Genomic DNA, 23,428 nt, shown 5'->3' on the forward strand with positions numbered 1-23,428 from the left:
TTCTTTGGTCTTTATATTGGAATATTGAGTTGTCATTCTAGTTCATGGGAGAAACCATGACACTGAAGCGTGTGCTTTAGTCAGTGAAGTTGTTTGGTAGCTAAATTGGCCAGAGTTACGCAGCTCATTCATTTATTCTGATTTGATTAGTTTAATTTTTATTTTGCATTGACAGATTGGGTCTGTTTAAGGCCTATGTTCTCATCACCTTGGCAAAAAGGCCATATAAAAAGTATTCTTATAGAATAAATGTTTCTTTATACTTTACTTGGTGACTTTAGTTATGAATGAAAAGAAAAGTAATTTAAAATGAATATAATATGAATTAGAAAGGAATGGCAACTATATATTTTTCTAACTTGAAATGGGAAATCAGACCCTGTCTATGAATAATAACCATTTTAAAGACTTAGGGAATCAGCTGAGGGTGGAGTTGGGTGATAGAGGACATTACCCTTTCATAGATGAGTGTTCACATCCAGTTTCCTTCTGAGAGTCTTCTCTTTACTTGTTTTTGAAGTGGTTTACTTGTGGTTGGTCACTGAGTTTTCCCACTTGACTGACTGCTTCTCCACACGGTGCTACTTCAAGCTGCCTTGGGACTTTGTAGAGCCTCTGCTGAGGAGACCTGAAGATCTGCCTGCGCCAGGTGTGCGCTCCTTCTTGGGAGGGTGGCAGCAGTTCAGTTTCTAACAATTATCCTCAAACCAAGCAGGAAGTACAGGATAAAAGATTCTGTAAGGCTGACTCTTCCAGAGATTTCAGTGCCTTAACAATGCAAAAGGTATATGAAAGGTTAGATTTTTGACATTGAAAGAACTCCAAGTGTCTAAATAAGTTTTTGGCAAACTTAAATGTTATTTTGTAAGCTTGCTGATCACCAGCAGGCTTTTAGTTTCAACTTCTAGTTGAGTGGTTATTTGTGGACAATAACTTAAATTGTTGGAAAGAGTGGCTTTTATTTGATATTTTGATTTCTTTGTTCCTTCATGGTGGAGGGAGCTAATAGTAACTCTTTGAGGGCATATGAGGTGCTAGGAGTGGGGCTAAGCACATATATCATTTCATCCAGTAATCACAACCCCATAAAGAAGTGATCATTTTTACAGACAGAGCCAGAGGCCAGAAAGGTTAAGTACTTGCAGCTGACAAGTCACAGCACTGGGATTTGAATCCACTTTGGTCCTACCTTCCAGGAATGGTGGAATTGCTTGGGTTAGGCACATCTCTGTTGTCTTGTTCAGGTAAACGTTCTGGAGAGACTTGGGACTGGGCTTTGCACAGCAGTAAATGGTAAAATGCACAAAGAAGGGTACTTCTGGTTTGTTATGTGGCCTTCCTATTAACTTGGGAAAGTGGCCGTGATTCAGACTCTGGAGCTTCTGAGAATTGCAGACTGAGCAGTCCTGGTAGTGTCTGAGGCCTGAAGGCACCAGTTGAATTTGGAGGAGGAGTTGGGAGTGAAGTCATCTGAGGACCAGGTCAGGGAGCTGCCCCCTTTCTCTCCTTGGGGAATGGTTCTCTCCCAGAGATTAGCTGCAGGGGGCAGTTCCCTCTGGGGTCAGCAGCTGCTGAGAGATGGTGGTGACCAGAAAAGGGTAGCAGGTCTTCCTCCTCCTTGGGAGACTCAGCCTGGAAGACAGGAGAGGGCCTTTCTGTCTGTCTTCTTTTCCTCCCAGACCCCTCCTTCCATTTTCATTCGAACATTACATCAGCCCACAGGCACAGTTTTTGTGTTTAAGAAATCTAAAAACTTGTTGTAAGACTTGAACCTATTAAATTGTTTGTTTTTCATTCTGAACTTATAATTATTTCTCTTAAGTAATGCCAGAATAAAAATAAAACTAAGTCAGTCGAAGAGTAAGAATATGGCCACTTTGTTATATGAGCATTTTAAAATCTCTCACCTCTGGGTATTCCTCTTCTCAGGGATATAGAATTCTGTCACAAATTATTTGTACCATGAACCATGATACCGCACCCTTTTGCTAACCGGGTCCTCTTTTTTTTTTAGATTGATGAAGGGCTGCTTGGACTTTGACTCTCCTCAAGATGTTAATTATGTGTTTCAAAATCGAGTGTTCTGTTAAAAATCACTTACGCATAGCTTTGGAAAAAGAACTGGAGGCAGGGAGTTGCTTCAGGGGTGCAGAATATTGTTTTGGAGGCCTCGAGAAATCAATCTTAAGAGTTAGTTCATTTACCACCAAGACATATTTAGTCAGTGTATATAAACAAAAGAAGTCACAGTGTGCCTGGACATTATTTGTCCCAGATGGAGTTTAAACTTGGCTCATTATACGGCACTGATGTCATGGTGCATAAACTGGCCCTGAATTAGAGACGTGCACAGAATCGACTGTTTGCCTCTATGTGCTGAGGGTGTGCGAGGAGGGGAGGGTCTGGCTGGAAAATGTTTGTCACGTTTTCCCTGCGTTGTCTGCAGAGACTAGTGTCAGTCCTGGGTTTGGACTTGGTGCAGAATGAGGGGAGAATTGGACTAATCTGTCCTTTTGTACAGGTCGGCATGTGTATGCACTCGGGGATGTCATTCTTCCAAGACTGAGAGTGTGAATGTGTCCAGCTTTCCAACAGTTGCTTAACAAAGCTCTAGGACTAAAATCTGGAAAGAAAAGTCTTCAAGCATTACATTTTTTGAAGAGTATTTTCAATCTGTTTGCCTTGAACCCTAAATCTGGACATTTTTAAAAAACTTCTTAATGGTCTTAAGTATCCAGCTGCATAATTCTGTTTTCCTTGATTGTATGGTGCAGAGCCTCTCAAACTATAGTTGCTTAAGCGTTTGAAAAGGCAAATGCCTGATGCCCCTTTGAGAATCGGACCAAGTTTAATTCTTCCTGTGTGCTTTGAGAAGGCAGCTTACAGGTCAAAAAAGGGTCCTTTCTTGGAGTTCTGAACACTTAATAGGAAATTCCCACACATTGTGATGTTATTTTATTACTTTTTATTGCTGACTTTCATTATGATAATCTTAATTAGAAGCATTTCCAAGTAATTCAAACCATTTTGTAGATGTAAAGGGTTTAGGTTTCAGAACTTTTGTGAATGGATTCCATAGTTGCTGTTGTTGCCGGGATCCATGGATCTGAACGGACTCTGGAATGTGAATCAGTTGGGAGGTGAGTGTTTAAGGAAAGCCAGAATGTTTCCCAACAGAAAATCTGGTCACAGGTGAGAATTGTCTGGTTTTAGATCTTATTGAAAACAGGAAACATGGCAGATTCAGTAAATTTCTTTCTTTATACATCCTCTCTTATTAAAGGTCACATTTTTTGTTAATTGAAAGATTTTCCACTGGTAGAAATTTATAGCAAAAGAAATATTAATAAAAGTTATTTATCGAGCACATATTATGTGTAAGGTCTTGTACCAGGACTATATTAGGGTTGCTCAGTTTCTTAAGCACACACAAGAGGTAGGTATTGTCTCTTTTTTCAGATGAAAATACAGGGTTAGAAAGGTTAAGTGTACTATATAAGGTTGGTCCAAAAATAATGTCCGATTTTGAGGTCTATTTAAAAAATGAAAAAGCCTATGATTATGAAAATATTTATTCGTTAACATAACCTCCTTTGCTTTCTAGAACCGCATTCCATCTGGCTTATAAATGCCACGCTTGTAAAATTCTTTAGGTTTTGAAGCAAAATAGGAATCCAACTAATTTTCAGCCTCTTCCCTTGATGTCAGTCTAAGATCATCAAAATGGTTTTGTAGTCCCCAAAACAAATGATAATCAGAAGGAGCAAGGTTAAGAGAATATGGAGGATGAAGCAATACTTCCCAACCAAGCTCATTCAAGAAATTTTTGGTGAGTTGAGCTGTGTGAAGACGAGCATTATCGTGATGGAAGATTACACCCTTTCTGTTGACTAAGGAGGGTCCCTTTTGGTTCAAAGCTGATTTCAAACGACGAATTGTTCACAGTAAAGATTGATTGTTTTCTAAGAGTTTGTAATGGACAGTTCCTTCCATATCCCACCATACACTCAACATGATCTTCTTTGGATGAAGTCCTCCTCTTGGTTGTTGAACTCTTCTTCCTCCTTGACTGATCCATGATCGGCAGTGTTTAATGTTATGGTAAAGGATCCACTTCTCAGCACCTGTAACAAGCCTACCTAAAAATGGCCCTGAAGGTGTCGTGAAAGCAATGATTCACAACAAGCAACATGCTGTTGCAGATTCCCTGGAGATAGTTCGTGTGTGACCCATTTTCCAACTACTGAAACCTTTCCGATCCTTTTCAGTTGGAGTAGCACGGTTGTATGGCTACGTTACATTGTTCTGCAAGTTCCCTAGAGGTAATGTAACATAACCCACAGGCTGCCCCGATTGAAACTGAACCCATGGGCTGTTCAGTTACTAGGGGCCCGATTGCCCACTGCCAGAAGCATAACTCCATACCAGAGTTTGGTGAAAAGAAAAAGAACTGTTTATTTAATGGTTATATAGATATAGATTATTTGCGGATTTCTGCCATTGTCTTATTTTCTTTAAAACACCCACAAACACATAGTTCTGCCTCCCGCTGCCAAACCAGGCTAGTTTTAGAAAAATCAGAGCTACAGCCTTCCTACTTCCCAGACACAGTTAAGTTTTACCAGCAGCTCCCAATCATTCGATCCTGATTGGGGAGGTTTTGCCTGTGTTGCGGTGCTCTCCAGCTCTTACTACAGAACCACGTGGAGTTCCCAGCCTCCTTGTAAACCATGTGGAGTTCTCCCTTTCCTTTCCAGCCACGTGGAGTTCTCCTTTTCTCAAAGCCACATGGTGTTCTCCTCTGCCCTCCTGCAAACTGTGTGGATCTCTTCTCCTCAAAACCGCATGGAGATCCTCCTTCCTTGCAAACCCCGTGGATCTCCTCTCTCCTTTCACAAAGCCACATGGAGTTCTTCTCCTTCCTGCAAACCATGTGGATTTCCTCATCCTCTTCTCAAAACCGCATGGAGAACCCCCCAAAATGTCTGCCACCTATTTTTAAATCCCTGACTGCATCCTGTGATGCAGTGGGCATGGTAACCAGTTCTGACCATTCACAGAACCTTGAGCAGACTCTGTATGCTCTTTCTGTACCATTCCATGGTCAAAACCCCTCCCATCTTCTTGGGGCCTTGGAAGAACTAAAGCAATTTGCATAACTGAGACACTAGTCTCTTTCCATAGTTATGCAACCCACAGGCTCTGGGAGACCACCCCCACTCTGTAACAGTAATGGTGGGGTTTTCTGTGACAACAGCTTCCAACACTTCGGAATCAAGTTTTTTTGGATGACCCTCTTTTGTCTCGTTTTTCAAACTGAAATCCCCACCTCCTGCAACTTCTTTCAGTCACTGCATTGTCCCCATAAGTGCTCTGAATAGACTTTGCTGCTGTACTTGCATTGGCATCTTTATGAATCTCATAGAGTAAAACATTTCTAATGTGGTCTTTAGATGGGACGAACATGGGTGCAAATATTGCAGACGATTATGAACAATACTTCAATAATCTAAAAAAATAAGGTATAAATTAGTCACTGTGACATCAAAAAATTATAAGAAGAGGCACAAATTTACTAAATACTATCTAAAACTTTCTTTTAAAAAAGTCAGACATTACTTTTGCACCAACCTGATACCTAGCAGAGCTGGGACTCAACTATAGTTTTTCTTTTTTATGTTTTTTTAAGTTAAATTTAGTGGGGTGTAAATCTTTCTGATTTACTCTCCTCATTGTGTATTTTGGATATCTTATTTCACTTTTAAATGTTAGTTCAAAAATGAATTGAAACTAAAATGAGAAATCCTAGCACATCTGCATTCTAAACACATTACACTGTTCAGTCCTTTAGGTATTTGCTCGTGTAATGTCCTTTTGCTTATCAATTGCAGTCTCCCACTCGCCCTTTAAATGTCCCTCTCAGCTATATAACTTTTCCTGATTTCTTCACGGTTTGTTCAGTTTCTATAGCATTTAATAACCATATTTTATTTTGTTAATTGTATTGTCTACCCCTCCAACAACACACAGATGGGTAGGATTTTGTCTTTCTCATCTTAGAATCATCACTACTTAATAAAATGTAATAGTGCAAATCTGTGTTGAGTACTTGAGTTCAATAACAGCATTAAGTATTGATTTTATGTAAGTTTAATAATTAATGCAAAGTTGAGGCCTTAATAAGTGATAATATCCCCTGCAGTGGTGTAGAGAGGAAATCCTCTTTCTCCTGCAAAATTTTTCCAAAACCCTAGAATAATTACATGTTTGTATTCATTTCTGATTTTCTGTTACTGGGCACAGAAATATCAAGCAACAGTCCTGTTAATTTTAAGTAATTAATGGAATATAGTAATTAGAATGGTTAATTTTAGAATATTTAACGACAGAGTATTGGGAACTGATTTTCTGTTGTAAGGATGAGAACATTCTTCAGGATACATTATTTAAAAAAAAAAAATCCTCACTAGAGGACATTTTTCTTACTTTTTCTTTTCTTTCCCATTACTTTTAGAGAGAGATAGAGGAAGGGAGAGGGAGAGAGAGCGAGAGGGAAAGAAACATCACTGTGAGAGAGAAACATCAATTGCTTGCCTCCATAGGAGCCCTGATGGGAGATTAAACCCGCAACCTAGGCATGTGTCCTGACCGGGAGCTGAACTAATAACTTTCGGGTTTATGGGAAGAGACTCCAACCCAGCCACAGTGGCCAGGGCAAATTATTTCCTGATTACTTCTTAGGGGGTAGAACAGTGTTACGTGAATTAAGGTGGCCAAAATTGAAATGGGCCTTAAAAATATAATAGTAGAATATTGGGATATAGGCAGTTAAGTATGTTTCTTCACTGGCCTTGAGATTCTGACAGTAGAGTTGTTTGTTTAGGTTCAGTGCACAGCTTTCCAGAGTTGTGTGAAAATAATTAGCACATCAGCTTGGATCATGTTGCTCTCTCTCAGCCAATCAAAACCAGCCAGGAGGTAGCTGTGTCTAAATGAAGGGACACGTTCTGTAGATTCAGTATGCAAAGTACATACTGAAAAGTGGCCCGAACTGCCAATTCCTCAGCAGTGTGGCCAGAGCCCAGCTTGGGAACACGGGGTGCACGGATGGAATTGAGGAGGAGAAAGGGCTTGGACCTCATTTGGTGGACATTTTTGACAGGGATTTACCCTGAAATGGTGATGACAAGAACCAGCTTTTGTTCTCAGTGAACATAATTTTTAACTAAAGAAAGAAGAGTTTTATAATTTTGGTACTCAACAACTGTGGATAATTTTTTAATGAGTTGAAAAAAAGGATTTAAGTGTAATGATGCTTCAAATGCACCAAGGATATTTGGTAGCTGTTAGTTACTCTTAGCCAGGGAAAAACTACCCTTAAGCTTACATGGAATTTTTGTCTTACATATTCTTGGTTTTTATCTTGAAGTCCTGTAGCTGAAACTTTAGACTCAGGCATTTGCGGTTCTCTTAAAAGAGGCTTTTAACCTAGTTTTGGTCATCTGTATTACACCACCACCCCCATTTAAGTTAATGCTATATTTTTATTCTTAGCAAACATGAAATAAAACCTCTATTCTAAGCAGAGTATACAATTAGAGGGAGTAGAAATGTACAGTTTCACAAGCTGCCGTTGTATTTTCTTTATAGCCCTTACCATGATCTGTAAATGTTTTTTCTTTAAGCGATTCCCCCACCCCCATCCCATGCAAGCTGCATTTATTAGCTCGAAGTGGGAAAAACTTTGTATTATCTAAGGCTGTATTCCCAATGCCTAGAAGAATGCCTGACCCATTCTGAGCATTCATTAATATTTGTTTAAGACTGAGATGTAGTCATTCTTCTAAGGACACTGATTTCATGAAATGCAGTTACTGAACTCTTGAATGTATATGTTTTCAGCAGGCGGTGGTGTGATTTCAGTATATAAAGATGTCCTCTTTGGTTCATCTGATTTCTTTGGTTACCTACTAATCCATTCCCGTCTTTTTTATTAATGACAGGTGACTTTTGGGAAGCATAGAAACTTAAGATGTAATCTTTTGAGGAGTCATGTTTTATTTTTCTTATTCCTGCAATATATTGGGCCATGAGAAATGGCATCTAGCGATTGTGATAATCGAGTGGTTAGCTCATTGCTTTTTCTGAGGATTCTAAGGGAATTCAAGGTCTTGACAAAGACTTTTTATGAGGGTCCTGTGCAATATACAAACACCTGTTTGTTGTGGGATTTCTTACCACCTAATGCAGAAGTGATAGTGAGGGCTTCTGGTTCAGGGAATGAACATAGATTTCCTAGAAGAGAATGTGTGTCCTCAGTCTTTGGTGACATGCCTCAGACCCAGTTAAGTGCTTGTTCTCCTTATAGCTATTTATTGAAGTACGTATCTGCATAGAGAATTGACTCTGTGAAGCCTAGCCCTATATGAGGGGGGAAGCTGCATGTAGAAGGAAAGAGTGTGCATTTTGGTCAAGACAGGGCTGGAGACCAGTACTAGCTCAGACCTTTTGTAGTTTTGTGACTTTAGACAAATTACTTAATCCTCTTTAAGCCTCAATTTCCCTATCCATAAAATCTGGTTGGTGATACCTTCCTGGCAGGACCATACACTTTCAATAATGAATAGCTATTTATAATTATTGTAGGGAAAACAATGGTTAAAAGGACTTGATAAGTAGCCTGCGTTTGAGAGATGAAATGACCTATTGATGTGGACAGCTTTTGAACCTTCCATCTTTTGAGGAAATCAGAGTATTACAAATTTTGGATCATTGCAGTATTCTTGCTCCTTGCTTTAAAAGGACTGAGTCCTAAAACCCAGGAAGAAATAAAACAAGACCATCCGTCCTGTTATGGTGTTGACCAAGGAAAAGTTTTACATGCTATGCGTACCCCGTGCCTTGACCTTGTAGGTTTCCTGGTGTTGCATGTTCTTTTTCTGCCTGCTTTGGATTCAGGCTTCAAGTAGGACAAGTGAGCAGGTGAGGGAATCAATATTTTCTACCATCTTCCAGTACTTTTCTAACATTTTAAATCTTGGAACATTTTATTTGTGTTATGTTATTACTACAAAGATAATTATTGGTCATCTGTAGCTCATTTTCTTGATTTGGAGAAAAGAAAGACAACAAATGATGTGTTGCTTGAGGCAGCTGTAGCCTGTGCCACAGAGACCAGGTGTCAGAGGTGTGTATCATTGTATGGTTCCGGTCCTGTAGGGGTCTGGGTGGAGGTCACCAAGATTCCTCCAGAGTTTGAGAATATGGAAGTGGGGGAAGGGAGAGAGAGAATATGAGAGAGAGATAAAAAAGCTGCCACTATTCCTCTCAAGTAGTGAAAGGCCACTTTTTAAAAGTTATTCCTGGATAGAATCCTTTCTTACATGGAACTGTTCTTCAGCTTTTAGGTTGTATCACTTTTTCCGCTAAAGGTATTTGTTGGATGATCATAAATGCTGGCACCAAGTGAGAAGTGTTCGTTACATATGAAACAGCTAAGACTAAAACAGGTCTCACAGAGAGTGGCAAGTTGAAAAAGCTCCAAAAGTGAAATGGCATCTCCTCTCCTATCAGAATGGCAGTGATTATTTATTCTGGTGGCTACTAATTTCTTGAGGCATTAATTAGGTATTTGCCTTCTGGAGTAGTCTTAGATACTATTGATCTTCTGGCTGAACAACAATTCCAAATTTAAATTGCATAAATAGTTTTCCTTCTCTTCTTCTATTAAGTAAGAAACAGTTAGATTTAGACTTAATTTTAAGGAAAGATGTTACACATGTTTCAGTTGTCTTGTTGGGTAAAGCTTTCCCAGGATACTGTGTTTAGCCTTTTGCTCAATTATGTTAATCCTTCCTCTCATTTGATTGTTTCTTTAGACTTTAAAAGAATGGTCCCTTATTTTTTGCTCAGCCTAATACCTTTGGTAATTTCTAGCTACTTGGTTCATGTAGAACTAACAGATTTGAACCAGATCTGATGAAGCAATAGTAGCTTGAATTATGCTCTTATAATTTGGTGGATATGGTTCTATTTTAACATCTATGGGGCAAAAGTCTGTCAGTGGTTAAAATCTTTGTCTTTTTTTTCTCTCCGTTCTCTGACAAGACACAGAATGCAGCATGAATTGTTTTAATGCTGACTTTGGTAAAGCAGGAAATGCTTGAGTGGACAAAAAATTATGAGGTTTGGATAGTGATGATATGTTCCACATTCTGTATTTAAAAGAACTTATAACAGTTATGTCTGCTTTGTGGCTAGAGAAAGGAGGGAAGGAGGAAGACAAGGGGGCAAGGGGAGGAGGAGGGAGAGAGAGCGGGTGAGAAAGCGAGAGAGAGAGAGGGACAGAGACAGAGAGAAACTGAGTGACTTGTATGATACTAAAGGTGAAGTGCCAGGGAGCCTGCCAGGGTGTGAGTCATGCTTGTCAAGGCTCCGTGATGCAAGGCCTTCTGCCGCCTTCTCATTCATGTCTGTTGTCAGGGACAGATCATTGGGCTGGGGGGTGTCAGATTTGTATTTTTCTTTCTCCTTTATTGACAGTGAAAACAGCAAGGAGGTCAGTCTGCCTCAGTAAAGCAAAATGCTTTTATTTAAAATATCTCAGTGCCAAGATGAATATGGTTGGTTCAAATAATGACTTTGGCTCTTACTAAGAAAAATTGATATTGGGACACAGGAGATTTGCCTGGTTTCTGAGGTAACGTGGTAGATTATAATCTCGTTGCCATAGCAACTCAGCAGCAAGGAACATTACAGGAACTAAACATTTGAAGGGAGGTATTTTAGTATGATGGTTAAAAGCCCTTTACCTATCCTTTTTCTCCCGGAAGAAGTGGGAGGGGGTCTGGAATTGGCCTCATCAGAAGAAAAGAGAGGAAGGCATAAATGCCTTTTGGTGCCTGGATACCTCTGGGTCATTCTTTGAATGCGGCCTGGTGTCAGTGACCGCTAAACCATTAAAGACACTTTTGCTGCAATATAATAAGTAGATAATGTGGCAGAATCTGGAACATACCCCAATTCAGCAGTCCCTTTTCTTGCCCGGTCTTTAGATAATGCTGGTGAGTTATACTTTTAGAACCAGCATTCAGCACCTGTCTGACATTTATGAGTGTGGAGGAAGAGGATATGGATTTGGGATTGTCAAAGAGTATCAGGAACATAGTCTTGGTGTCCAGTGATTTTATTTTTTAATTTTAATTTTAATTTAATTTTTTAATTTTTTATTTTTTATTTTTAATTAATTAATTCTACAGGCATATATTACCTGGGCAACACAATTTTCGTTGCGTTACATCTGACAGTTGTTTTTGACTAACTTTTGGCATCTGAATTCAAAAGTGACCCCGGTTTTTCTCTTTATCACGTCAACTTTTTAAGGCACAGGATACCCTCCCTTTGTCCCCAAAATCATACAAAATCTACATACAAAGGAAAATAAAAAAAATACCTGAATATTCTGTTTATTTATAGAGTTATTTTATTCATATAAAGGCTATATTGTTACTCTTAAGTCAAATTGTGTACAAGTAGTAAAGTTCTGCTACCAAACATACATATTTTAAGATATTTTATCTTTTCAAACGACAGGCTAGGAAATGCCAAATGAAATACTTGAAACAGTCTCCTTCAGTTGGCAAAGCTTTAACAAATTGCTTCATGAGACCCAGTTTTATGTGCAGAGGTGCAAATATAATGTTATTTCTGTCAACAAGTGGCTCATGTAGAATGTTTGGATCACCAGGTTTGAGGTCAGATCTTGGAGGCCAATTCAACTGCTGTCTCACATACACAGAAAACAGGGATACTTGGTGTATCCGTGTTGCTGACCAAGAAGGAAGCAGACCATTTTAAGGTCAGCGCAGATGATCCAGTTGTGCTTGTGATATTGCAACAGATCAGTGACTCTCTTTTATGTCTTCATATTCTTCACAAAAACAAACTGAATGGCCAGTTGGCACGGCACCAAATAAATTGCCACTGTGGAGGAGGACACACTTCAAGCTCCGCTTTGAGCTATCGACAAACAGTCGCCATTCAGTTGCGTTATAGATTGGAATTCCCAATTACTCCATTAAACCATATGCGTTAAGGCAATACACAAAGCTACTGTCACTTCAAAAGTACTACAGAAATGTACTTTCTCTTGATTGAAAGTAGGATACCTTTGCTCCTTTTTCAAGCAAGTTTTTCTCATGCAGTCTTGATGCTAGCAATTCTGAAGCCTTTTTGGATAGTCCCAAATCTCAGGCCAAATCATTCAACTCATGCTGATCAAATCCCTTACGAACTGAGTCATATTCATTTCAAAATCTTCATCGTTGCTGTCACTTAGTTCTTCACCATACTCCTGTTTTTCGAAAGAGGGTAGTTCAATGAAAACTGGCACTGGATTTCAGCTGATTGAGGCACTGGGCGTATAGCTGGTGGTAGACTAAGATACTCTATTTTATATTTATTTTTCTTGTTATATCCTGATGTTTTCACTATACAGAAGTCTGGGCTCTTGCCAAACCATAGGTATACCAAATGGCAATTGATCACGTGTTCTCTTCGTCCACATCCATACACCCTCGAGACCCTGCTTGCACACCTTGTAAGGGGCCCAAGACTTACCTTGATCACCAAGTTTTACTTTAAAATATGCAAAATAGGCTTGCCTGACAAATGCGCTGATGTTTGTCCTTTGACTGGGAATGGTGAATCTGCCAGATAAAACAAAATGAATCAGGGTTGTTTAGGCACTTAACGACGAGAAATAGCAGAAGCAGACATGATCTGAAGGAAAGGACATAAGTACGTGTGTAAATAAAAAAATTAATTCTGCTAACTCCTTGTTTACAGACAAGAACTCTGTCTACACTTCGGAATATGATTCACTATATAGAGCGGAACACAACTGCTCACCACACTGTGTCATGTGTAACTGAATAGCCTAGACAAGGACCAACCTGTCGCTGGTCTCCAAGGTCATCCCCCACCCCTCCCCACTTGAGGGAGGTTTGCCCTCAGCCAATAGAAGAGCACTAGTGCTTCCGTCGATCCAGGCTTGATCCAGCCTAGCGTGGTTGCATTAAGATAAGCTGTACAGAAAAACTTGACGTGATAGAAGAAAACTAACTGCAGTTTTGAAATCAGCATGCCCGTTTAAATCTTAAAGAGCTAAAAAATCGACCTCAACAGGAATTATGTTAAAAATTGTTTCCCTGTGTTATAGGCCTATCCCTAGAGGTATAAACACAAAGTAGGCGGTTTCTGCTCTGTTACAGTGATGTTAGAATCGGTCTATGGACTTTTAAAAACATGTGGATAATTTTCTTTATTGGAGTATTGTTTCATTCCATTGTAGTCATGTTCAATGTTTATATAAAAATAAAGTTAAAACTGTTTTCATGTTAGGAATGACATTAAAAGCTCAAATTCAAAAAAGCAATCAAATATTTTAATCACTCTAAAGACATCAAGGGATTTCCTTTTGAGTTTTTAAAATGGCACAATGTGTTTACATTGGTGAGAGTTTTGAATACTTAAGACGGTAAGATTATTGACACATATGCTACAGGAAAAATAAATTGTCTTGGAATAACTGATATAATTCAAGATAATGAGAAGCACCAGGGATGAAGTTTGGACTACTTTTTGCTGAGTGATCCTGTTTTCTCCGGTTAGTGTAATCTCAATACATTTTCAAAACAAACGAGTCATGGTACATACAGTAAATAAAGTTGACTTTTTAAATTGCATGTAAAGAAAGCTTAATTTCTAAGTTAAAATAATTATTTGCAATGGTTTTTCTTACGTTTTACAACTTTTATTTATTTGATAAAAATAGTTATCAAGCACTTACTCTGTCCCAGGCACAATTTTAAGCGTTTACTTTGTGCTAGATCTTGTGCTTTTAGAGCCTAGATTAAAGAAGTATAGATACTAATGTAATTGCTTAGTTAATTAGTTGCAATTGTAAATTCTAGGAAGAAATGGAGGGTGTGTGTGTGTGTGTTTTGAGAACATATTGTTGGGGACCTGAGCATTCCTGATAGTCAAATGCCATTTCTTAGGCTCACAAGGGTGAGGAAGCATTAGCTGGTTGAGGAAAGAGTATGGATGAGTAGTGGGCAGAGATGAGGGGTACAGGATGGACATTATAGACAGGGGGAATGTCTGTTAATGGCGTCAAGGCAGGGAGGAACAATCCTTGCTCCAAGAACTGTCAGATGAATATCATTGACATCTGGTCAATTTCTAGAAATATATAGTTATTATTTTATTAGTGTCAACCTTGCTTGTGATGATTTTTAAGTATAGTTTTTAAACTTGGATTACATTCTTTAATTTGTATTTACATATAAATTAGTGATTTTTTTCCCCTCTTTTATCTAAAAGAACTAAGACTCTGAGGCTCTTCAAAGAAATACTTTGCCATTGCCGTGCGTGGTCCAGTCTTTTGGAAGTTGTCATATTTATGTTCATATGACTAAAACACTGACATTTAGGTAACAGATTTAAAAATCTGAGTGTTTGGTTGGGCTTATTTGTATATTTTTTATTTTGTACCGTTCATTATTATTTCCAGATCGTATACACAGATACTTTTTCCAAACATTTTTAAAACAAAATTGCTTTCTATTGTTACACAGTGGAATCATATAACCCATCAAAGTAGTAGACCCTTGGGGATAGTATGCAGCAGTGTCAGGTCAGAACCTCATTTCTCTGTGCGATTTTCCTTTATAAGTATGGTTTCTGGTCTTTTTTCTTTTTCTTAACTGTTGTTTCTAAATCTGTGAAAGAGCAAAATGAAAACTATCTTAAAATTGAGTTTTTTTGTTACATAGCATCATAGTAGCATCATAAGCAACACTGGGGAATTCACTTAGCTACATTCAAATGCTTATACTTACTGCCCAGCCCTCCCGCTGCCACCCCCACCCCTGCCTCCCGCCCTATCTTGAACCAGGTCTAAGACATGTTCCAGGCTTTATGTTTATAAAGATTTTGTGCCACATAGTTCCTGTCTAGTACATGAATTTAGTAATAAAACTGTTGAAGAGAAATCCCAGATGTTCTAGTATTAAATTTAAATAAATGTGTTACTTTGGCAGGTTATTCTCGTTCAAGTTAATCCAGGTGAGACTTTTACAATAAGAGCGGAGGATGGAACACTTCAGTGCATTCAAGGTAAGAAGTTTTTTGGAATCTTTCTAATCAAAGGAGTTTTTCTTTATTAATTTAAGAAAGTGAAGTTTTTCTCTGTGTTTACCTGTAATGTTTTAGAAGTAAAATTGATCTTGGATTTTTTTCCCTTTTATTTCTGTCAAATAGGGACTTCTTAATGCTGATGTAGGTCTTTGATATATAAGGGACAAAGTTAAATTTCTCAATTATTCTATTGACTTTTAAGTTAATTAATTTAACTTGGGAAAGCAGAAGCTTCTTATAGTATGGAATTTAGTAGACCTGAAAAATGCAGAGATTTTAAAAGACCCTAAAATTCCAATTGAGATCTTTTCAGATTAGATAAAAGTTTTAAATATATGTTGTGTAGCAACATACCTCCAAATGATGTTTTTGGAGGTAAAATCTGTATTAACTTTCTGTTATTTATTTATTAACATATAGATATTAACAGATTACTCCCAAGTTTGGTGAGTTAAAACAACATTTATTATCTGACAGTTTCTGTGGGTCAGGAATTTGGGTATGGCCCAGCCATGTCCTATGGTTCTAGGCCTCTCAATACTAAAAACTAGGTGTGTGGTCTAGAGCTGCAGTCATTACAAGGCATGTCTGAGGGTCAGTTTGTTTTCAGCTTCACTCACGTGGTCGTGGGCAGGATTTAGGTTTTTGCAGGCTATTGGCAGGAGGCTTTTCTCGGGTTCTTGCTAAGTGGCCTTACCAGGGGGCCACTTACATTATTGCCTCTGGCTTCATCAAAGCAACAACTAGAGGGCCAGACAGAGTACTAGTTCCAGCCCACTCAAGCAAGGGGATTACACAAGATATGAATACCAGCTGGCAGGAATCTTTGGAGCCATCTTAGAAAGCTGCCCACCACAGTTCACCCCCCACCCCCAATAATTCATGTCCCTCCCATATGCAAAATACCCTCTCCCCAGATTTCCAGTTATAGCATTATAATTTCTCCACTATAGCATCAGCTCAGGGTCCAGAATCTTGTCATCTAAATATGTTCTAGGTGTAGGTGAGCCTCCTTGGGTGTCATTCTTTAAATGTGTACAGTTCATAGGGCATTTCAGTTAATTTCTAGTTTGTGTAATACCAGTGCCTCTTCTCTGTAGTTCACTTTGGAAAGAAATGACTTAGGTAATCTGATCCATACATAGTTCTGTGTAGCACGATCACTCCAGATCTGTATGAGTCTATAAACCCTGCTGTGTTGGAGAACTCTATTGGTGATTGCTATTTTTGTCAGTGATTGGGCTTATGGTAAATTGACATGTAGTAGAGTACAATGCTAGATTATTGATTAGACTGGAATCTGACCATAGGGCTTGTTTTTAATACCTGTACATGCTTACCAGTATATTAACACACTCTAGCTTTTGTAGATAAATCATACAAGAGAAAACTTCAGGTTAAAGGAGAGAGGAAATGAATATTTTAAAATAGTATGAAATATAGAATCTTCTATTTCCTTCTAGTACTTTAATAAATGGATATTTTCAGCAAATAAAACTCAGACTCCACCTTGTATCTTTAACCCTTTGAGTGCCAACATCGCTGTGAGTAACGCTGACAAATTTTCCCAAAAGGGCTAGCATCGCTCCCAGCGACTCTTTTCGATGGCTATAAATGTAAATAACAATGGAATAATCAGTATTTTATGTTTGTTCTCTTTTTTTGTACCTCAGGTTATATATAGATATAATTTTTTCTCACTGATCCAAATTTTGAATTATGCATGGCACTCAAAGGGTTAAAAAAGTCACACGAGACAAACTAGGTGAAAACTCACTTCACCTGTCAGAATAAAATTGTTTTCCCTTAAGTAAGAAAGCAGCTGAGCCTCTGGGCATGCTATCATTAGAGCCTCATGAATTGGCAGGTAGACCCTGCCCCTCTACGCCTGAGTATGTGTAATAGAATCTATAAAGGCAAGTTGCTGAATAGATCAACATACAAAAAATCCACATTTTTATGCCATCTGCCTTTACTTTTTGGTGTCTGAGGGTGTGTGTGTGTGTTCATCTAGTTAGCCTCTTCCCCATTTTTTTTCTGAGTCCATGTCAGTAACTGGTGTATTCTGCAGGGAATGTTGCAAGTATGTTGCCCTGTTCACAGTGGGAGCTTTGTATTTATTCATGATGATACTTGGAGATAAGTGACACTAACACCCCTTCCAGTGATTTCAGAAATGCCTTTGACTAAAGCAGAATTGTGGAGCCATTTATCTTTGGCTTCCCCTGCCTTCCTATTCTTTGTTCTACTCTGAATACCCAGGTCCTATAGTTATCTTTGTTTGGGGATGGTGGTATCTGGGCCAATTAATTGAAATGACACAGGACAGGATGAGAGGGACTAGGACCTGGAATCACACGGTTTGTTAGGGCTTGGGAAGCACTGAGGCTACAGGATGAACTGCAGAGTCTGGAAGAAACTTTGAGCCCAGACCCACTGATTGCTGCTAATGCTTAACAGGCGATCACCCAGGCTGCTTGCCCCAACCCTCAAAGCCTCCATTTTACTTAACTCCATGTGAGTTAGTGAATGCTTGACTCCAGGTGGGTAGAGCATATCATCATAGAACCTGGAAATGGACAATGTATTTGCAAATTCCAACACAAGTTATTATCCTTTCACTGTGATTAACATCCTATCATTGTTAATAGTTATTCAGCTTTTATTTAATGGGTATGATAGGTACACATGACGAAGCTGAGGCCTGTAAAGGTTAATCCAAATACCTGAGGTCACATAGCTGCAAGGAGATAAAGTCGAGTTTTCATCTCTATATGTCTTACTCCAGAGTTTGAGATCTTTATTGCCCTGTACGTGGAAACATGAACTCAGATAGTAGGGCACCATTCTCCTTGGGCATGTGACAAGAGGAAGGTGGGCTCCTATTCCTGGAATAGGATTCTGGGAAGGATGCCAGGACGAGTACTGATGGCCAGGATGAGATAGAGATGGTTTGCAGAGCTAAAGTGGATGGTGGAGACTGGGTCTTTTAACAGAGGAAGAGCAGGCGGTGGTGTGATACAGGGAGCATTGATTTAGAGCTCCCTAAATTATCTGTCCCAAGTCAGGATTGGGCCCAGAGTTGGGAAGGGCTGAACTTGTAGGTGGGGCTTCCAGCTGCAGGCAGGGAAGGAGTACAGTGGGAGGCAGTCTTTTCTACTTGTCTTTGAAAAAGCTGAAGGTTTTGAAATTGAGTCATATTGTAATGGAAACTCCTGAACGAATCATTTGCATTTTACTAGAGATTAAAATTAAGAGAGCAAAGCTCTATGCTCATTCAACACCAGACAGAAGGTGGGGAAGTAGTTTGTGGGGGCCGGGTGGAGGCGGGGAGTCAGTTTGTGGTGGTGACCTTCCTGGAAAATTTGAAGTCATATCTATTGCTTATGCCATGGTTAAAACTATCAGTTTAAGAATTTTGCTATTTCAGCACTAGCCAGCAGCCTAGGGATTGATGTGGGGGAGATTACGGGTAGGGAGTGGACTTGGTTGCTGGGTCTTCCTGGGAAGTTTGAAATTACACTATATGAAGTTAACCCCCTTTGCTTGTAGTTGCATTTGTTACCCTAATAATTTTCTCTGTAGGATGTTTATAGCATCACTAGAAAGACCTCAGAAACTTATTTTGATGCCATGAAAAAGCATTTTGAAACTTCAAAGCAAATCAGTATAACAAATATGGTTACTCTGGGGAAAAAACAAAATTTTGTTTTCATGTGAATGTCCTTGGTGATAATAATGAAGAAAGAAAAACACAGGAAACATACACTATGCTGTGACAGCAGATTAATTTCTAATGGAATATTTCTCAATATTTTCCATGAAACATGAATCATAGGTCTTGAAGGGGCCACAAAAAGTCAGTTTATTTCTCACTTGGAAACTGCACTATACCTATGGCATCCTAGACAAAAGATTTTTCTTTCCTAGGCCAGATGAAAGTGTATAAAGAGCTAATTGTTAGAGAATAAAGGAGTCTTAACAATCAGTATTAATTCTTGCCTTTGCTTAAAGTCAGGAATTAATAGTGGGCAGCTGCAGGTCTCCCGATATTTTCATATCCTTGTCTGGGCTGAGTGCTGGCCGTGCAGCCTTCCTTCCTGCCCACACATGCCGTCCTTTTATCTGGGCCATTTCTCTGGGCCATTTCTCTGAAAGATTCTTCAGCCAAAACAAATACCACACTTCCTTTAAGGCTCTAGTCTGTCTCCTCCAGGAGCCCTCCCAGACCACTCTGTTTCATTCTGACCTTTCTGTGCCTTTCTGGGGGAGCAGGTTAAGGTAGCAGTACACATAACAGTCTGGCTATCTGTCCAAACCTTTCCTTAGCCCTCGAATTAGAGACTGTGAACTCAGCTGTGGTAGGAAACAGTATCCTCCACCCTGTCAAGCAGTACACAGCCTGATGATAATTACTGACTAGACCCTTGACTGGTTGTGTTACTACATCAAGTGCAGTGATTTTTCTTTTAAATTTTATTATTGTCCTGGGAGCTTAAAGATGTTTAGTTAAGTGCTCTTAGTGGTCTCAAAAGTCTCTATAGAGGAACTTCCAAATTTCAAATTCAAATGCATTGATTATTGAAGCTAATCCATCTTCTATAGAGAAACAGAGTCTAAGGAACTTCCATTTTGACCCTATAGTAATACTGGAAGTTTTATTTGTGTTTTAAGACTGTTATGTACAAATTGTGAGTATGAAGAAAATAGGTGAATGTCATGGTGCTTCTGTAAAATAAAAGAGATTAAAGATGTTTGGGAATCACCTGTATTCTAATAATAATATTTAAAGATACTTAATTGCTAATGCTTTGTTACCCACAATAATTTAGACATCTTTTACAAAGACAGTTTTCTCTGCTGACTTATATTAAGTGGGTTGAGACCTTGAAATGAGAGCAGTGTATAACAGGGGGAAATGGGTAGAGAGCCCTGTTCTGTGATGGCTGTAGCTTGGCTGCCATTAGAATGTGAAACTTTTCCCTCTCCTGCTTATTCTCCTCCAGCCTTCTTCCGCTCTGCGTCTAATTCTGTCCCTGGCTCAGTGAGTGTGGGAACCACACCATTGATGAACACCACGCTCTGCTCAGGGGCTCTGTGAATGATTCCATTGAGAGCAGTTCCACATTTCTGAGTCTCCTTGTTTGTCTCCTACCCGCCTCCCTTCCTTGAATGATTCAGCATCCAGACTGCCACAGGGGCCTTAATGGTGCCCCACCCCCACCCTGTTTTGTATTTTAAGTGCCTTTATGAGACTTATTTGGCACATTCAAACACTGACCTGTCATTCTTTCTAAGAATGTTATAATGGGCCCTAGGGAACTGTCCTTGTCTCTTGCTTTGTTGAGAAGTGACATGAGTGCCATCATAACTGGGTTCACAAGCTGAGATCTGCTATGATTTCACAAGCAAATGAAGTCTGTCTTCTGAGATTGATTGAATCCTTACCTTGGCTAAATTTGCAAACAATTTTTTCATCAAAATATTTGGGTGGTTTGAAAGTGAAATTAGTATAAATGTTTTAAATCCTTCCTAATCTTTGCAAATTTTCATCACATTGACATGTTATTGTTTGTTATTTGACTAATTGTAGAATGTATTATTAGTGAAAATATTTTTTCCTATTACAAGATTAGGGTTTTGAGAGCTTCTTTTCTCTATAAGAAATTGCATTGAAAATGAGGGTTTTTGTTTTTGTTTTGCATTTGGAGGGGTTTTGTGAGGAATTACTCATCTGAAATGCTATTGTGAACAGTGTGGCCTTACTTGAAAAATCTTTTAGAATTGAAGGTCCCCAGGCTATCCCCATTCCTGCTTATCTTTTTCTGATTGATTCAAAGCTGTATTTGGTGAGAGTTAGTTCATAGTCCTCCAGTGAGGCTCTAAGCTGAGAGTCTGAATTTCTAGGAGAAACTGAATTACTCCACCAGCCTGCCAGCTCATTTTATAACTTCTTTTTGTTAGTTAGCATGAGGACAAGTCAGTCCTGTATGTGTATGTAATATTGATGAAAAATCATTTTCCGCATTTTGGACATATACCTGATCTTTGAAATGTTTAGGGGCTTTATTTTGGACACTGTGATTTGGCTTTTCTTTCATACATGGACATGCACAGCCATTTGTTTCATACATGGACATGCACAGCATACAGGCATTCTGTATGCTGACCTCATAGGCCCCCTTTCAAACACAGCTTGCTGCCGAGTAACTGGAAGTTTATCAGCAGGGTGGTCTCCACAAGAGTTGGTAAATACTGACAGATACAGAGCCGAAAGTCCAGCTTATGGAAGGGATAGGAGGAAAGTCTGATCATACGTGGATTGATAATGAGAATGGGTTACATTGGTGCCAAACTATGTTGCTTCCCAGGAGGTAAGACATCCTTCTCTGGGGAGCTACCCAGTGTGTCTGCTTCTTGCTTCTTTTCTCCTTCTACTCTTCCCAGTTACCTTGATATTTATAGCCATTGTTACATTTACATAATTAGGACAAAAACTTCACCCAATAATATACTGTCAGATTTTCTTTGTTTTTTTCTCCAAGTAGTTTTGGTGATTTGGTTTGTTAGAAGTTGTAAAGATTATATTTTAATAGTGAAGTGTGAATAACCTGGTTTGCTAGCTAATGCTTAAGCATTTAGCCCATTTCCTTTCTTGAAATGGGAATAGTTGCTAATATATATACAATAAGATTATGAGATAATCCATTGTTAGTACCATCATCATTATCATCTAGTAATGTACACAGCTTTGCTGATTATTTTTATTCTGAAGAGATGTCATGATCACTTACCGGCAGTGACTAGATTACCCTACCTGTAGAAGTGAGTTGGTGTTCTAGCCTCCATTTCATTGCCTGTTTATAACATGCTTGCTGTCATGGGGTTGATGGTGATGGCAACAGTTCAAACATTTCAGGTAGGGAATGTATATCTTGTTCAGATATAGCATTGTGGATAAAACAATGTGCCCTGTGTTCCATGCATTTAAAGTAAGTTTTCTTGTAGTCGAAGCTTTATTTGTTGCTTTTCTTTTGGATTGGAAGCAAACTCTCACACCGTGCCTGAACAGCCATATTTAGACCAGCCTACGAAGGACTGCCTCTGGCTGTGCTTTCTCTTCTTTAGGCCTTGCCTTTTACAATTAAATTTGGATTAAATTCCATACTTTTAATCTCTAATGCAGTCTGCTCTCAGGCAGTACTGAAGGGGAGGGAATAAGACATTGGTAAGATCATTATGCATTTTGGAGTGAGATTGCCTGGCTTAGAAATGCTCTGCATATTAGTTGTGTGTCATAAAAACAGCGTAGGTCTTAAGCACCGATATGAGTATTAAATGACATACTGTGTAGAAAGCACTTGGATGGAACAATGTCTGAGTCGTTGTAAGGGTACAATAAATAAAAATCATTATTAGGCTCCCAGCCATTATGGCTAGACATTCAGCCACTCTTCGTTTTTTGTTACCTGTCCTTTTAAGCAGTTCAGGTAAGCGTATGTGAACTTGAGTTATTAGTCAGGATTTTTTTTTTTTTAGATGTCTTTACATTTTAGTCATAATGCTTCAAAAATAATATATTTAGAAGTTATGCAATGGAAATTTAGCTCCTTTGGCCTTTTGTCCTTCAGGCTTGTTAAACAATGATTAAAATGTCATTTCTGAAGGTACCACCACTTGGAGCTCTTTAAATGTCATAGATCTTTGCATGTCAGGTAATTCAGGAGAGCTAACAATGTCACCTTCAATTCCCTGCCACATTTTATGTCACCGCTTGTATTCTTTTATTTCTTGCTTTATTGTTTCTGTATATTTTACTCTTATTTCATACTTAGAACTCGAAACAGAAAATTTCGTGTTAGAAGGATCTTCAAAGAGGACTGGAAAGGGATCTTCAAGGGCAGGGGTCAAATCTTAGTGATATCTGTATCCTAATGCCTATCCAGCATCTACTAGGCATTCAGAATAAGGGAAAGTTGTTTCCTAATATACTGCTGAAAACTTCATGTCAAAACGATGGGAAATTTTTCTTAGTTAATTTACAAAGGTTCTTCTTTCTTTTTGTTTGTGACTGTGCTTAATTAAATAGATAAATTTGGTTAATTTTACTCTCAGTTCCTGAAATTAAGATGCTACAACCATGCTTAAGTAGTTAAATTTAGTTATTGTTAGTCAGTTCCTCAAATTAAGACAACACATGCATAAGAATGTCTCTAAAAACAAAGAG

General features: G+C 38.8%; 1 protein-coding gene across 3 annotated transcripts in view; it reads left to right on the plus strand.

Annotated features, from left to right (window-relative positions):
- The window catches only part of FNDC3B (fibronectin type III domain containing 3B), a 323,327-nt gene that overhangs the window by 75,002 nt on the left and 224,897 nt on the right, over nucleotides 1-23,428 (plus strand). For all 3 annotated transcript variants that reach the window (XM_090273940.1, XM_090273959.1, XM_090273949.1), the window contains exon 3: nucleotides 15,105-15,180. In XM_090273940.1, the coding sequence (XP_090130066.1) occupies nucleotides 15,105-15,180 (76 nt within the window). The remainder of the gene's footprint in view (nucleotides 1-15,104; nucleotides 15,181-23,428) is intronic.

The sequence above is a fragment of the Furipterus horrens genome, unplaced genomic scaffold (assembly GCF_987537825.1).
Source record: "Furipterus horrens unplaced genomic scaffold, mFurHor1.1.pri manual_scaffold_1, whole genome shotgun sequence".
Lineage (NCBI taxonomy): Eukaryota > Metazoa > Chordata > Mammalia > Chiroptera > Furipteridae > Furipterus > Furipterus horrens.